Source organism: Trachemys scripta, chromosome 20 (genome assembly GCF_013100865.1).
Source record: "Trachemys scripta elegans isolate TJP31775 chromosome 20, CAS_Tse_1.0, whole genome shotgun sequence".
Classification (NCBI taxonomy): Eukaryota; Metazoa; Chordata; order Testudines; family Emydidae; genus Trachemys; species Trachemys scripta.
In genome coordinates, this window is record NC_048317.1 from 12,825,391 (window position 1) to 12,839,293 (window position 13,903).

Consider the following 13,903-nt stretch of genomic DNA (forward strand, 5'->3'; position numbering starts at 1 on the left):
TTTGAATGCTTGGGATTGGTAATGCTGTCTTAAGCATGCCCCTTAAAACACATGATGACACCCTTCAGCAGGAATACTGCCCCCTTCTTATCTCTGACTCTCAACATCTTTGGCAACTGTCCCCACTGCCCATCCTGAGAAATCCAATTAGCCATTTAGGGATGGGTAAAAACACAACGACGTTTAAGTGACTTGTGCCCCTGCGAAAAACAAAACCCCCAAACCACAAACCCCAACCAACACCACACCACCCATAGAGGAAATCAGTGGTAGAACCAGAAATAGAACCCAGGAGGCCTGATGCTTTAGACCCCAGCTCTAATCACTAGCCAGCATTGTTTTATCAAATTATTGATGGTTTTAATCTCGCAAAGAGGCTGTTAGCACTGACATGTCTGATCTGTCGTTTACAGTGATGGAACAATTCCCTTTGGTGTGGCACTGGTGGCTAGCACTTGGTAAGCATTCAGTTCATTTCCAGGTGGGCTCCCTTCATTTCCTCTTCCCAGTTGGGAAGGGGCACAGGTAAAGGTGCCATCCCTACCACTATAACAAAGCTGAGATGGTTTGACTAGTCTAGAAGCAACCACTTTGATCCAACCACAAGTGATTTTTAAAACTACTGAAGCACACCTCCTGGCCTCTAACCCTCAGAGTTTGGTTTTTAAGCTAGTGTTGGAGGGGGATGCAGTATCAGATACTGGCACTGCATTTCAAATACGCTTTTGCCTATTTCTTCCAGGCAGTGGCCTCTTTATCATGATTTTCAGTGGACAACTTGTGACCCACTTTGCTTGCCCTGACTCCAGTGATCCCACTTTGGACAGCTACTGCCATTCTTGAGAGATTCAGGATCAAGGTACTTTACTTCCTCGACCTCCAAACCTGAGCAGTATTTATAGGAGCTGCAGTGAGTTCAAGTAGCTAGAAAGAAGAAACGTACAATGCTTTCAGAGGAGTAACTATGCGACTGTGCACCACAAGCACTGAAGAGACCGAAATCCCATTTAGCCACCTCAAATTGATACAGCACGGTTTGGCATGAATAAAAGCCATTAAGCTCCTTTCATTTGAGAGAGGAAGGTCAAAGAGAGGCTCGTACTAGAGAAACACGGACTATTCCTCTGTGGGTAAGCTGAAAGGTGTTGACAGTCTGTTTGGTCAAGTTTCCCCCATGGACTGCTGTGCAGTTCTAGGCATTTGGAGTTTTGTAATTCCCTATTCCGCTGTTTAAAGTGCATGTTCAAATCCAATCCTCTGTCTCGTATTTAATAAGCACACTGATCATTTGATTCAAGAGTGTCACTACAGCATATAAACTGGCACTTGTATTTTAGTGATGGTCTAGGGGGCTAAGCTTGCTGTGCCTGTCTCCCCTAAAGATCATTCCAAATGAGCACCTGGTGCTCTAACTACGCGCGTCTATTACTCCTACCATGGGAAAAGAGGGTGCTTCCCACCATGAAGTGCACAGATAAGATGTAAATACAGCTCTTGTCCTTCCCGGCAATAGAGACTAGCCTTGCGGGGTTTTTTAGTTTTAAAAAGGAGCTACTGTTATGAGGTAGATTTGATATTTGCAATGCATAGGGCGATAGTGATGCTCATGGATTTTAATGCCAGAAGGGACCATGGTGGTCATCTAGTCTGATCTTTATAACACAGGCAACAATTTCCCTGAGTTGATTCCTGTTTGAATGAGAGCAGATCTTTTAGCCCTCGTCTACACTACAGGGTTAGGTCAAATTTAGCCGCATTAGGTCGATTTAAAAATGATTGCATCTACACAACCAACCCCGTTCCTTCGACCTAAAGGGCTCTTAAAAATCAACTTCTGTACTCCTCCCCGACGAGGGGAGTAGCACTAAAATCGACCTTGCTGGGTCGAATTTGGGGTAGTGCAGACGCAAATTGACGGTATTGGCCTCCGGGAGCTATCCCAGAGTGCTCCATTGTGACTGCTCTGGACATCACTTTGAACTCTGATGCACTAGCCAGGTACACAGAAGAAACCCCGTGAACTTTCGAAATTCATTTCCTGTTTGGTCAGCGTGGCGAACTCAGCAGCACAGGTGACCATGCAGTCCCCCCAGAATCGTAGAAACATTCTACGCTCCCCCTATCATCTCCGTCCTTGAGGTTATCGCAGATTAGAAGGTGAAAGAAAGCACTTGTGATGACATGATTTCCGAGCTCATGCAGTCCTCCCGCACTGATAGGGCATAGCTTAATGCATGGAGGCATTCAGTGGCAGAGGCCAGGAAAGAATTAAGTGAGCGCGAAGAGCGGAGGCAGGACGCGATGCTGAGGCTAATGGGGGAGCAAACAGACACGATGAAGCGTCTGTTGGGGGAGCAAATGATTGTCTGCTGTTGCTTTCATGGAGGGAGGGGCGACTGATGACTTGTACCCAAAACCACCCGCGACAATGTTTTTGCCCCATCAGGCAACCCAGAATTCCAATGGGCAGCGGAGACTGTGGGAACTGTGGGATTAGCTACCCACAGTGCACTGCTCTGTAAGTCGATGCTAGCCACGGTAGTGAGGACGCACTCCACCGATTTAATGCGCTTAGTGGGGACATACGCAATCGACTGTATAAAATCGATTTCTAAAAATCAACTTCTATAAAATGGACCTAATTTCATAGTGTAGACATACCCTTAGAAAAACATCCAATCTTGATTTCAAAATGGTCAGAAATGGGGAATCCACCAATGGTTAATTACCCTCACTTCAAAGTTTGTACCTTATTGCTGATCTGAATTTGTTTAGCTTCAGCTTCCAGCTATTGGATCTCGTTACTCCGTCACTAGCTAGACTGAAGAGCCCTTTGTCATCAAATATTTGTTCCCCAAGCAGGTACTAACAAACTGATCCAAGTCACCCTTAATCTGCTCTGTGTTGAGCGAAGCACATTGGGTAACACAAGGAGCTCAATCCTTTAACCACTCCCATGGCTCTTCTCTGAACACTCTCCATTTAGCAACATCCTTCATGAACTGCGGACACCAGAACTGGACACGGGATTCCAGCAGCGATCGCCCCAGTGCCAAATACAGAATATAACCTCTCTACTCGAGATCCCCCTCTTGACATTATGTTTATAACATAACTGCCATACTGGATCAGAACACTAGTTGGTCTAGTTTCTAAGAGAGACTGGTATGAGATGGGAGTGCAGGCTGTAGTTTTGCAAATCCCAGCAGTGGATGACGTGGTGTCAAAGTATCAGATCCTGAGCAATGAGAACTTCCCTTCTGCAGCTTGCCAGGATAGCAGCACACAGATGGGAGTCACTGGCATCTCCTTCTCCCTGCCACAGCTCGTCAGGAACCAGCCTGCCTAATGAGAAACACTAGACACATAAGAGGGGAGCATGTAACAATGTGACAGGAGGTTTGCTATTTGTCCCCGGCCTTACAGTTCATTATCTGAGATCTCACCGAGGGGAAGAAAAAATCAAGTTCACTTGTGGGAAGGCAGAACCCCATGTCATATTTTTAAAGCGAGCTTCGCACACATTAGCCCAGAGGTAACCAAAGGCAGTGACTTATCAATGCCTGTCTGTTGATCAGCCCTCCTGGACTTTTGTTGCGGCCTGTGTGAACAAGCTGTAATGCAACTCTGCAAAAGAACTGGAATACGAACATTTGGAGGCAACGGCATGACATTTTGAAGCAGTACAAAGTAAAATACTTGTGATAGTTTGTACTACTGTCTGACTGAGGCGCAGCAGAGGAACTAGATCTTATTACCCAGCACAAACTCAGCTGATGGAAAAACACCCCAGGGAGAACACGGTCTCTCAAAATTCTAGCATTTATTCTGAACAGTCATTGACATTTCAGTGGTCCATTTCACAATTCTTACTCTTGGACGACAGGTTTGCAACACAATGTGAAGTGCCTTTATTTCAGCCGCAACTGCCTCAATATTAAACTAGAGATGTAAGTTTCCCTCAGGATTGTACATGACAATATTGGGGTTAGGATACAATCTAGGACAATATTCCACATCTAGAAGAGTTCCTTCGTGGGAAGAAGCCATAGAGACAGAAAAATAGAGGCTTCCTCACTTAAAGCTCACTCTGGGGCAGGCAAACTTTACAGTAAAGGTCGCATTAGCAATTTGTTGGGAGTCCCAGTGCCCTCCGATTTGGGTGACTACACACAGCCAGAGCAGAGTATTTCTATTTGTGTCCTCCTTGACTGACTGATTTCACCAGCAATCAGCTGGAAGTCGATCGGCTTTGCCTCTACCCTAATTTTTAGGATTCCACGGACTGCACCTTAGCCACCCTTAACTTTCTATTGCAAAGCAATTAATTTTAGCCAATGTGAAAAAAATAGGCTCCATCTCCAAAAGCAGAGATCTACTGTATGCTTCTGAGTCACGTCCGTTACACACATTAGCCTCAGATGTGATTGTTATTGTTTCAAGTGGGCAAAGTTGACAAATTTCAGGGATTCTTCCTCTTCAACAACTCTCTCCTGAAGACAGGATACACTGAAGCAAACGTGCATGAAACCAGTTGTATTGTCTCCAATGGTGCCAGAACCGGCTGTGATTCAGCTCCCTCTGGAAACAAAGGGCGTATGATTGTCCCTGGGAGCAGGATCACATGGCGAGTACCTGTTTAGATGAGATGAACGGCTTCATGGAGGCCTCCAGGGCAATTTGGTAGTCCTTCAGTGGGACCTGTGTGCAGGCTGGAGCAGTGAGCTGCCCCTTATGAATAAGATCACACAGGGTCAGAATCATCCCAGTCAATCTGTCCTTGTCTGCATGGAAAAGACAGAAGAGAGTAATCCTGCCCCTTCCAGAGCTGAGGTGAACAAGACCCACAACGCCACCCAGAAGAAATGAGACAACTGATAAAACAAACAAACAAAAAAAAATGAGCTGGTCTTGGCTGCCCTGACCACCTAGCAACACAACACAAGGGAGTGGAGTTCAGGTGCTGAGCTCCCTGGGACAGCAGCTCGGGATAGGGGCAAATGATCTCAGTTTCTTCAGCAACTCCTTCCACACTGTTCAACACATGCAGCAGCATTCACTGATTTTGGAGGGAAATGCACCCAGTTTATATGGCTGGTACAAGATAGACGATCCCACAAGACTCCCGTGTACTGACTGCAGTGTTGTCAAATTGGACAACTGATTTGTTCGGTTGAGAGGGGAGACAGTCCCCTGTGACCTTTCTGACCTTCGGGGTTAAGCTACAGGTAGGTAGCTAGCGTCCTGTTTGATGGCCTGCTCTGCTCACTACACTAGATGTTACCTGCCACTTGCACTGCAGCTTGGTCAGCAACCATCTGGCACACGCTGCTTTGAGCTTAAGGCTGTGTCTAGGTAGCTTCTGCCCAGTCCACACCGCCTCAAAGCAGGAAGGGCCTGAAACACGTTAAATGCATCATGCCTGACTTATTTTAAATTGCAAGTGCTGAGCAACATCAGAGTGGAGCTGAGTAGATGTGCCTGGACCAGTCACAACTGTTTAAACTCAACATTGTAGTTTGTTGCGGTTTCCTGGCCAAATGCACTAACAGGTACTGAGGCTGAGGGCTGATAACAGATTCTGTGGCTCAGGGGCACGGCAGGGGAATGATACAGCTTGTGTTTCTCTGGATTAATGAAGGAAACTCTCCGGGTCAAAACTTGTCACCAGCCTTCACCCACTTGTGCTTTTTGATGTCTAGAAACCCAGCTCGCAGAAGATTTATCTGCTCTTCAGACACTGAGTTTGAGGGCTGCTTTGCCAGTATTTCCCCAGGAGGGCTTATGCCAAACTAAAAACTGGAGATTCTGCAGGATGTGTTCTGTGCTGTGTGTTTCTAGGGCCTCCCTAAGAACTGGGATGAGAGAAGCATTATCTTGTTGTCCAGGTTGGACAGGAAGCCAAGTACTCGAGTGCTAATTCTTGTTCTGACAATGACTTCTTCTGTGGCGTTGAACCAATCACTCCACCTCTGTGCCTCAGCCTACGCACCAACAGAAGCAAGGACAATGCTTACTTTCCTCGGGGGAAGGGGGGACCTTAAGAGAACACATTAATACTTTCATAGATTTCCTATAGGCTATATCCCCACTGAAATGACCTTCAACTTACTCTGGGTTTGGTCTTTCTTCCACTGGGTCATCCAAAACCCACGCAGCTTCACATCCTTAAAGATGAATGCACTCTGCAGAAACAAGGTGAGACACATCATGATTCTTGGGGAAACTGTTTACACTGGGCATTCTTCAGTTAGCATATTTCTGCTGCACACGGGCCATGGGAAAAGATTGTCTTTATACAGCTGCTAACACACTTTCCTGCTGCTATGAAGATCTGCAATTCTGCCTTCCTGCCAATGACTTAAAAGAGCCTTAATTTGGGGCAAATTCACTCGGACAACGCAGATTTTTTTCTTTTACACACCAGCAGAATGTTAGTCCTCTTCACAATACACTGGCTAGTAAATAGGAGATTAAAAACCAAGGGTTGGTTCCCTCCGAAATGATCACATTCTTCCCAGAGTTGTGATAACTGCAAACATGCATTGCCCATACAGTGCCTGTTTTGTGGCAAAAGAGGATTTCAGGCTCTCTAGCTGTCAAACTGGCACTAAATTTAAAAATTCACGTTCATAAAGTGTTTTGTGTTAGCAACGAGTCCCCATGACCAGTAGAGCTCTGAGAGTCTACAGGACTAAGGTTAAGAACGGTAAAGATTGTTCTGTCCTGGCAAGAGACGTCTTAGCTACTAACTCCAGGTCAAAGCAAGGATCAACACCGGGAAGATCTGCCCCACGGGTGCACCTTAGAGTGAAGACAACTTTTGCAATGAGGATTCGCCTGGCAGATGCTAAATAGCTGGGTCAGTGACACACTGCGGTCAGTCACTTCATAAACACTGCCACGAGTATTGCAGACACCCACTCAAACCCTGTAAACCAGAAACAGGCAAGAACTAGCTCATTCCTGTCACATTCTCAACCAATTAGAGACCATGGGGCATTGGTTCTGGTGCTCAAATGGCACAAGGAGGTAGTGTTGGAAGTCAAGCGCACACTTCATCCAGTCACTCCTAATGGTAGCGATGCCGCTGCGTGGGAACTGAGGAGCTATAGGGAGTTAGGGGACAATATATAGATGGGGTGAAGCCAATCCCGTGGGGCAGCCAGTTGCGCGCAGTGGATGTTATGGATGGAAAGTTTCAGTGCTGTGGAGTAAGGGCTATGTGAGATGAATACAGAGAACATGTCACAAGCATCTGTTACTTACCACAGGGACAGTCAAAGGCTGCTTTGCCATCCCGCCATATGTAACCATGGTCCCTTTCTGTCTGTACGGAGAGTCAGGTGTCAGACAATTAATGATCTCCCCTAATAAGGGTTTTCAACCAGACCTGCTCTCCTCCTCCTTCCGAACCCCGCAGATACAGACGCCTTCACACAAGCGGCTCTTTCAATTATTTGTTGAACAGCTACTTTGTTACTTACTCAACTTGCTTTCTAGCTTCCCCTCCTTCTCACAGGAACCATTAGCTGAAATGCTCACCTAGAGTTAATGGACCCCTCCCACTGCAACAGCCCACCAAGACAATGAGCAAGATACTATAGGGCAGGGGTTCTCAAACTGGGGGTCACAAGATTATTCCAGAGGGGGTCGTGAGCTGTCAGCTTCCACCCGAAACCCCACTTTGCCTCCAGCATTTATAATGATGTTAAATAGATAAAAAGTGTTTTTAATTTATAAGGGGGGGTCACACTCAGAGGCTTGCTGTGTGAAAGGGATCACCAGTACAAAAGTTTGAGAACCACTGCTATAGGGATTCTGACCTCATAGCTGGATGTGACCTTCCACTCTTACTAGTCTTTAAAGGTCTGTTACTGTGTGTCATTGGAGAGGAAACCTCCCTAGAGTTGCTGTAAGGTTTTAGATCTCAGTTACTGTATCTTCCAAGAACCCCCTCTGCGTTTTTAACAAGTGACCTGTGTAAGATAATTCTATTCATAGACTGTAAGATCAGAAGGGACCACTGTGATAATGTAGTTTGGCCTCCTGCACAATGCAGGCCACAAAACCTCACCCACTCACTCCTGAAATAGACCTCTGTCTGAGTTACTGAAGTCCTCAAATCTTGGTTTAAAGACTTCATGTTACAGAGAACCCACCATTTACACTGCTTGAAATGTGCAAGTGACCCTGTGCCCCATGCTGCAGAGGAAGGCGAACCCCCCCCAGGGTCTTGGCCAATCTGACCCGGGGGACAATTCCTTTCCAACCCCAAATATGGTGGTCAGTTAGACCCTGAGCATGTGGGCAAGACACACCAGGCAGACACCTGGGAAAGAATTCTCTGTAGTAACTCTAAGCCCTCCCCATCTAGTGTCCTGTCTCCGGCCGCTGGGGTTTTTTGCTACTGGTAGTCGCCTATGGACCACATGCCATTGTAGGCAGTCCCATCATATTTATCCCCTCCATAAACTTAGCAAGCTCAGTCTTGAAGCCAGTTAGGTTTTTGCCCCCACTGCACCCCTTAGAAGGCTGTTCCAGAACTTCACTCCTCTGATGGTTAGAAACCTTCATCTAATATTGAGCCTAAACTTGTTGATGGCCAGTTTATATCCATTTATTCAACTGGTCCCGACCGCTGTCCCCAATCTGGACAAACTAGTTCTTTGAACATGTACTTCTCCAAGTGCTAAACACAAGTCAAAGGAGGAAAACAGCTGAACTTACTGTATGTGGCGCAGCATCTCAGTAGTACTTTTCCCTCCAACGCAATTCAGAGCTAACCGGGGCTTTGGGACTTTCTGGAAGAGTGAAGACAAAAAAAGAAGATTCAGCTCTTGACAACCAAGCCAGATTTCTGTCCAGCAAGAAACACTGAGTAGCCATGTTTTGAATTCCAAGGTTACCTTCTCTTGGGGTCAGGACTCTGTCTGCTGAGGGAGGCAGGTTCACGTGTTTTAGCCCCGAAGTTTGGTCAAACCAAGGGCAGGCCCAGAAATGTACCCAAAGCCAGATTTACCATCTGGGCAGCACAGTAGAAATGAAAACCTGCCCAACACTGCTGGGGCAGCCTCCAGAATCAGAGAGAGGAGTCCAAGGGAAACAATTCCCTGGGAGAATGAAGGTCAACCCTTACTAACTCTTCTGTCTGCATGTTAAATGGTGACGTATATCAGAGCACGGATTCTAGATATCAGCCATCTACATAGTCTCAGCTAGTCCATCTCTCTGCCAATGTGGGATGTCCTCTATGGCACTATTATCATCAATACTGCATTTCCACCCTGGTCACCTCAATTCCCAGTTACAGTCGAAACAGAAGGGGCCCAAACGTGGACAATGAAAGTAATTTGAGGTAGAGAGGAAATAAATAAGAGAGACAAGAGAGGATATAAAACAGCGAAAGGTGTAGACGTGGTCAGACACTCCAATTTATCCTCAGAATAGAAGAGCAAGGGGAGATGCAATCAAACTAAAAAGCAACTTTAAAAATGATAAAAGGAAACCGTTTATTATTTTACACCTATGGAACTCACCGCCATAGGATATTATTGAGGCCAAGCGCCTAGCAGGTTTAATTGACATTTATATGGATTAATGAGAACACCAAGTTACATGAGAAGATAAAGTAAGGGATATAGACTCCTGATTTATGGAATAAGGCCCTGATCCTCAAGATATTTATGCTCTTAGCTTTCATTGATTTCAATGGAAGTTAGGTGCCCAAATACCTTTGAAAATCTGGACCTAAAACAACTGCTCATCTGCCCAAGGGTTAGGAAAGAGCTTCCTCTCGGGAAGTTTACTCCATTGTTGTCCATAATAGGATTCTTGCGCCTTTTCCTGCAGCATCTAGTTTTTGCCACTACATTAGACAGACCACGGTCTGATCCAATATGGCTATTCAGAGGTTCCAGTATTGTCTTAGGATCCTGGGAATTAGCTTCCTCTTTCTGGAGAGCTCAGCATTACAGTACCTTAAATAAGTCTTTCATCTCTGGCTTTCTCAGCATCTCTTCTGTGATGACATGGTCTGCACCAAGGGATGTCAGTCTGTCTACCACCTCTTGGAGATTGGGTCTGGGGAGGAAGGACAACAACAACAACAACAACAAAAAGATATTTGCAGAAATAACTGGCATGTTTCCCAAGCCAAGATGGACAGACCTCTGCAGGGCCCTTTGGCCATGTCAGTCAGTTTCTATGAGCTCTAATCTGTAACTTGTGACCCAGGATGAGCACACTGGGCTCAGCCCAAACTTTGGGGAAGATGTTCCCTTCCAAAAGCAAGTCTCTTTGGGGGGGATTTATCTCCTCCTTCCCTTGTCCTGTTATTAACTGACCACGTCACTCCTGCCTCTGTACCCTAGTTTCCTCCACTGGCTTCCTCACTTTCTGCATCAGCTATGAGCCCCTCAGCCTCATCTTCAAGGCTCTACATCAGGGGTAGGCAACCTATGGCACGCGTGCCAAAGGCGGCACACGAGCTGATTTTCAGTGGCATTCACACTGCCTGGTCCTGGCCACTGGTCGGGGGGGGGGAGGGGCCTCTACATTTTAATTTAATTTTAAATGAAGCTTCTTACACATTTTAAAAACCTTATTTACTTTACATACAACAATAGTTTAGCTATATTTTGTAGACTTATAGAAAGAGACCTTCTGAAAAGGTTAAAATGTATTACTGCCACGCAAAACCTTAAATTAGAGTGGATAAATGAAGACTCAGCACACTGCTTCTGAAAGGTTGCCGACCCCTGCTCTACATGGTGCCATCCAACCTCCCTCTCTGCCCTCATCCCAGCCTTCACTGTCTACCCTCCAGCAGCCTTCCTGAGAACAGCTCCTGGTGTCTCCTCCTCCCGCTCCAGTCTGCACCTTCTTTCATGCTGCCTCTTCTGCTTCCCACACACAGGGACCTGTCTTCTCCTAAACGCTTTCTTCTGCAAAGCTTCCTACCCTGAACTTGGATGCCGGCTCCAGCTGTTCCTGCATAAGATCTGCTGGCCCCTGAACACTCACCCACAAGCTCCAAACAGGGCTTCTTGTCTGCTCAGAGTAAGAGCCAATTACCAATCACAGAGTAGGTTGCTGCTTCCCAGCTCAGTGCCTGTTTTACCACCACCAGCTGATGCTGCTCCACCAAACCAAATCACACCCCACTTTCCTACTTCCAGGCAAGAGAAAGGGATGGGACCAGCAGCACTGTGAGGAAGGACAAGCCTCCTGAGCAGGCCACAAAGTGGGAGTAGGCAGAACTAGTTTCTCTGAGGAGCCACCAGGTCCCTCTTCCCTCTGCATCTAGTCTCTCCTTATCCCACGTCCAGATCCACTAACGTTTCCCCCCCGCCTAGCCCTTTGGAACTGGCCAACCTTGGAGTTAAAAATCCCGCAGGACTAGCCATTGTCAAGGGCTAGTCACGCCCTTTCCCAACAGGAATTTTAACACTCATCTTCGGAGGGGAGACATTTAATACATTCGCTAATCACTCTACGGGCAGCCTCATTCAGAGAGGAAAGGGAAGCCCTATTGTGAAGAACTCCATTGCTGGATTCAGCTACCTGAACGAACACCCCCCATTGCCCATTCAGACACGAATGTCGTCTTTCTATCAAACATGAGGTATTGCCCAGTTTTACAGCACAGGTTCTCGGCCTCCTTTGGACTATTTGCAGACCAGAGAGAAAAAACTGATGCAGGTTCTGAGATGGTGATCCTGCTAACCTTTAACCTGTCTTCGCCCCACCTCTTTCTATGGCATAATTCCAGCCGGAGTGGTTCCCTCGGGTAGATTCATATCAGAGCAGTTAAAGTGAAAAATTCGAGACAGACTGACAAACAAACATCTAAATGCAGCTACTCTTAACTGGCCATAACCCAACCTTTATGCCCATCTCCGTCGTTTCCAAGAGAGAATCCCCTCCCCTCCCACTGAGAATCTAACTCAGACACAGAGAGCAGAATACAGGGTGAAAGGAAGGGGAACTGAGCAGTCCAGGATAAAGCAAAAAAGTTGTTCGAGCAGGACAATTTTAACAAATGACCCAGTTTGTAAGAGTCTCTAAAAACCAGGGCCCTCTGTACACGCACCTATCTCGGATCACATTGATTGTTTTGATGCCTAAAGCTGCTGCAATCTGAATAACAGCCTGTCCCACGCCACTGTTGGCTGCATTCTGGATGATGGAATCACCTGCAGCGAAATAAAGAAACCCAAGTCAGCTCTGGCTTGAAGCAAATTTAGTGCTGGAGAAAGATGCGGAGACCTTCAGTCTTCAGGGCTCAGAATATGGTCAAGAATAGGGACAGCACAGACTGCTGCAAGGCAATCTTCCCTGACACTGTCCCGTCAGCATGGCACATCCCCATTCTTGCGGGCTAGCTCTAGGAGCAAGAAAATAACTAACTGCTTTGATAGCCAATGAGGGATACTGCTAAGTGCTAGCTAGGGTCAACGGAGGTGGTGGGTTTTGACGCAGAGATGTTTCCAAGAGCTGAACTAAGACTCACCAACTTATTTCAGACAGGACCTCAGATGGGAACAACCTTTCAGCCACTATGACCACATTTAAACTAAGGAACTACAACCGAAAGGCTTAATTCCTTCATGATACGTTCATCTGAGAATTTCATTCACTTTAGACCCATTTACTAAGACTTTTTTGGAGAGGCTTTGATTTATTCCCAAGAACCTATTATAACCTGCTTATTTCCTCTAGGCTTGCAAGAAGGACTTGCATCTGACCTAGAACCTTGAAGGCACGAGATACTGATCATAAAATTTGGCCCTCATATCAAGTCATTCATTCATTCATGGAGGACAGGTCCATCAATGGCTATTAGCCAGGATGGGCAGGAATGGTGTCCCTAGCCTCTGTTTGCCAGAAGCTGGGAATGAGTGACAGGGGCTGGATCACTTGATGATTCCCTGTTCTGTTCATTCCCTCTGGGGCATCTGGCACTGGCCACTGTCGGCAGACAGGATACTGGGCTAGATGGACCTTTGGTCTGACCCAGTAGGGCCATTCTTATGTTCTTATTCAAGTACTTCGCAAACACTCATTTACCCTCAGCTGGCAAGCTCCTTGGGCAGAGGCCGTGATGGGGGTATCTAAACTCCACGCTGGCAATCATAGGCTTAAAGGGAACCAGAGAGCCTAGTTAGCCCATTCTATGGCACCTGGAGGAGAGACAGGTAATGAAGGATTAGACCCAGCTGGGGAGAACCAGGCTGCATGGCTCCTAGAAAGAAAGGACGCAGGAAAGAGGTAGTTGGGCATTTCCTCTCTCTGGAAAAGGAACCATCGAGGGGTGTGCAGGAAGGCGCTTGTACCCTGAAAGGAGAGGGAAGCTGGTGAGGAGACTCCAGGGAAGCTGCCCCAAAGGTCAGTAGCTCAAGATCAGCCATGCCACCAGAAACTAAACCCTCAGAGGCAGCGCTCTGTAATAAAGTGAGGAAGATGCAGAACCTGAGAGGCGGTGAAGATCCGTGGAGGACTGGGCCCAGGGAGGGTGGAAGAGTTTCTATTCCTTTGAGAGTGGATGCTGTTCCCTGAAAAGGTGGGACTCAGTGTCACCTGGCCAGAGGGCCAAGTCACCTGCAGACACCGAAGTCCGGAGAAGGCGGGTGAGGCAGAGGGGCTGCAATGCTGGATATCACTAGGAGGAGGTACTCTAGGATAGCGAGATATGACAATGACCATATCTTTGGCTGTGTTTGGGCAGCACAATGCTGACCTGTCCCTGACTGGGGCTACCAGGTGCTACTGCAATATAAATAATAAATAACCCTGAACCATCAAGTAAGAAAACAGGTACAGAGACTTGCCAGAGGTCATGCAGTCAGTGGCAGAGCTGGGGATAAATCCCGTAGTCCTATCTCCCAAACCCCAATTCTGA

General features: G+C 46.8%; 2 protein-coding genes across 3 annotated transcripts in view; one reads left to right on the top strand and one right to left on the bottom strand.

The window, feature by feature from the left end:
• Positions 1-13,903, top strand: part of LOC117868283 (transmembrane protein 244-like) — a 34,733-nt gene that overhangs the window by 10,181 nt on the left and 10,649 nt on the right. The window contains exons 5-6 of the mRNA XM_034754114.1: positions 414-458; positions 743-859. Of these exons, the coding sequence (XP_034610005.1) occupies positions 414-458; positions 743-843 (146 nt within the window). The 3' untranslated portion in view covers positions 844-859. The remainder of the gene's footprint in view (positions 1-413; positions 459-742; positions 860-13,903) is intronic.
• MECR (mitochondrial trans-2-enoyl-CoA reductase) overlaps positions 3,805-13,903 on the bottom strand; it is a 28,096-nt gene continuing 17,997 nt past the window's right edge. Inside the window, exons 5-10 of one of the 2 annotated variants that reach the window (XM_034754112.1) lie at positions 12,095-12,197; positions 9,981-10,083; positions 8,731-8,804; positions 7,270-7,330; positions 6,113-6,185; positions 3,805-4,784 (exon numbers count right to left, since the gene is read on the bottom strand). In XM_034754112.1, coding sequence (XP_034610003.1) covers positions 4,621-4,784; positions 6,113-6,185; positions 7,270-7,330; positions 8,731-8,804; positions 9,981-10,083; positions 12,095-12,197 — 578 coding nt within the window. In that variant the 3' untranslated portion in view covers positions 3,805-4,620. The remainder of the gene's footprint in view (positions 4,785-6,112; positions 6,186-7,269; positions 7,331-8,730; positions 8,805-9,980; positions 10,084-12,094; positions 12,198-13,903) is intronic. The other variant, XM_034754113.1, reaches the window with a different exon arrangement.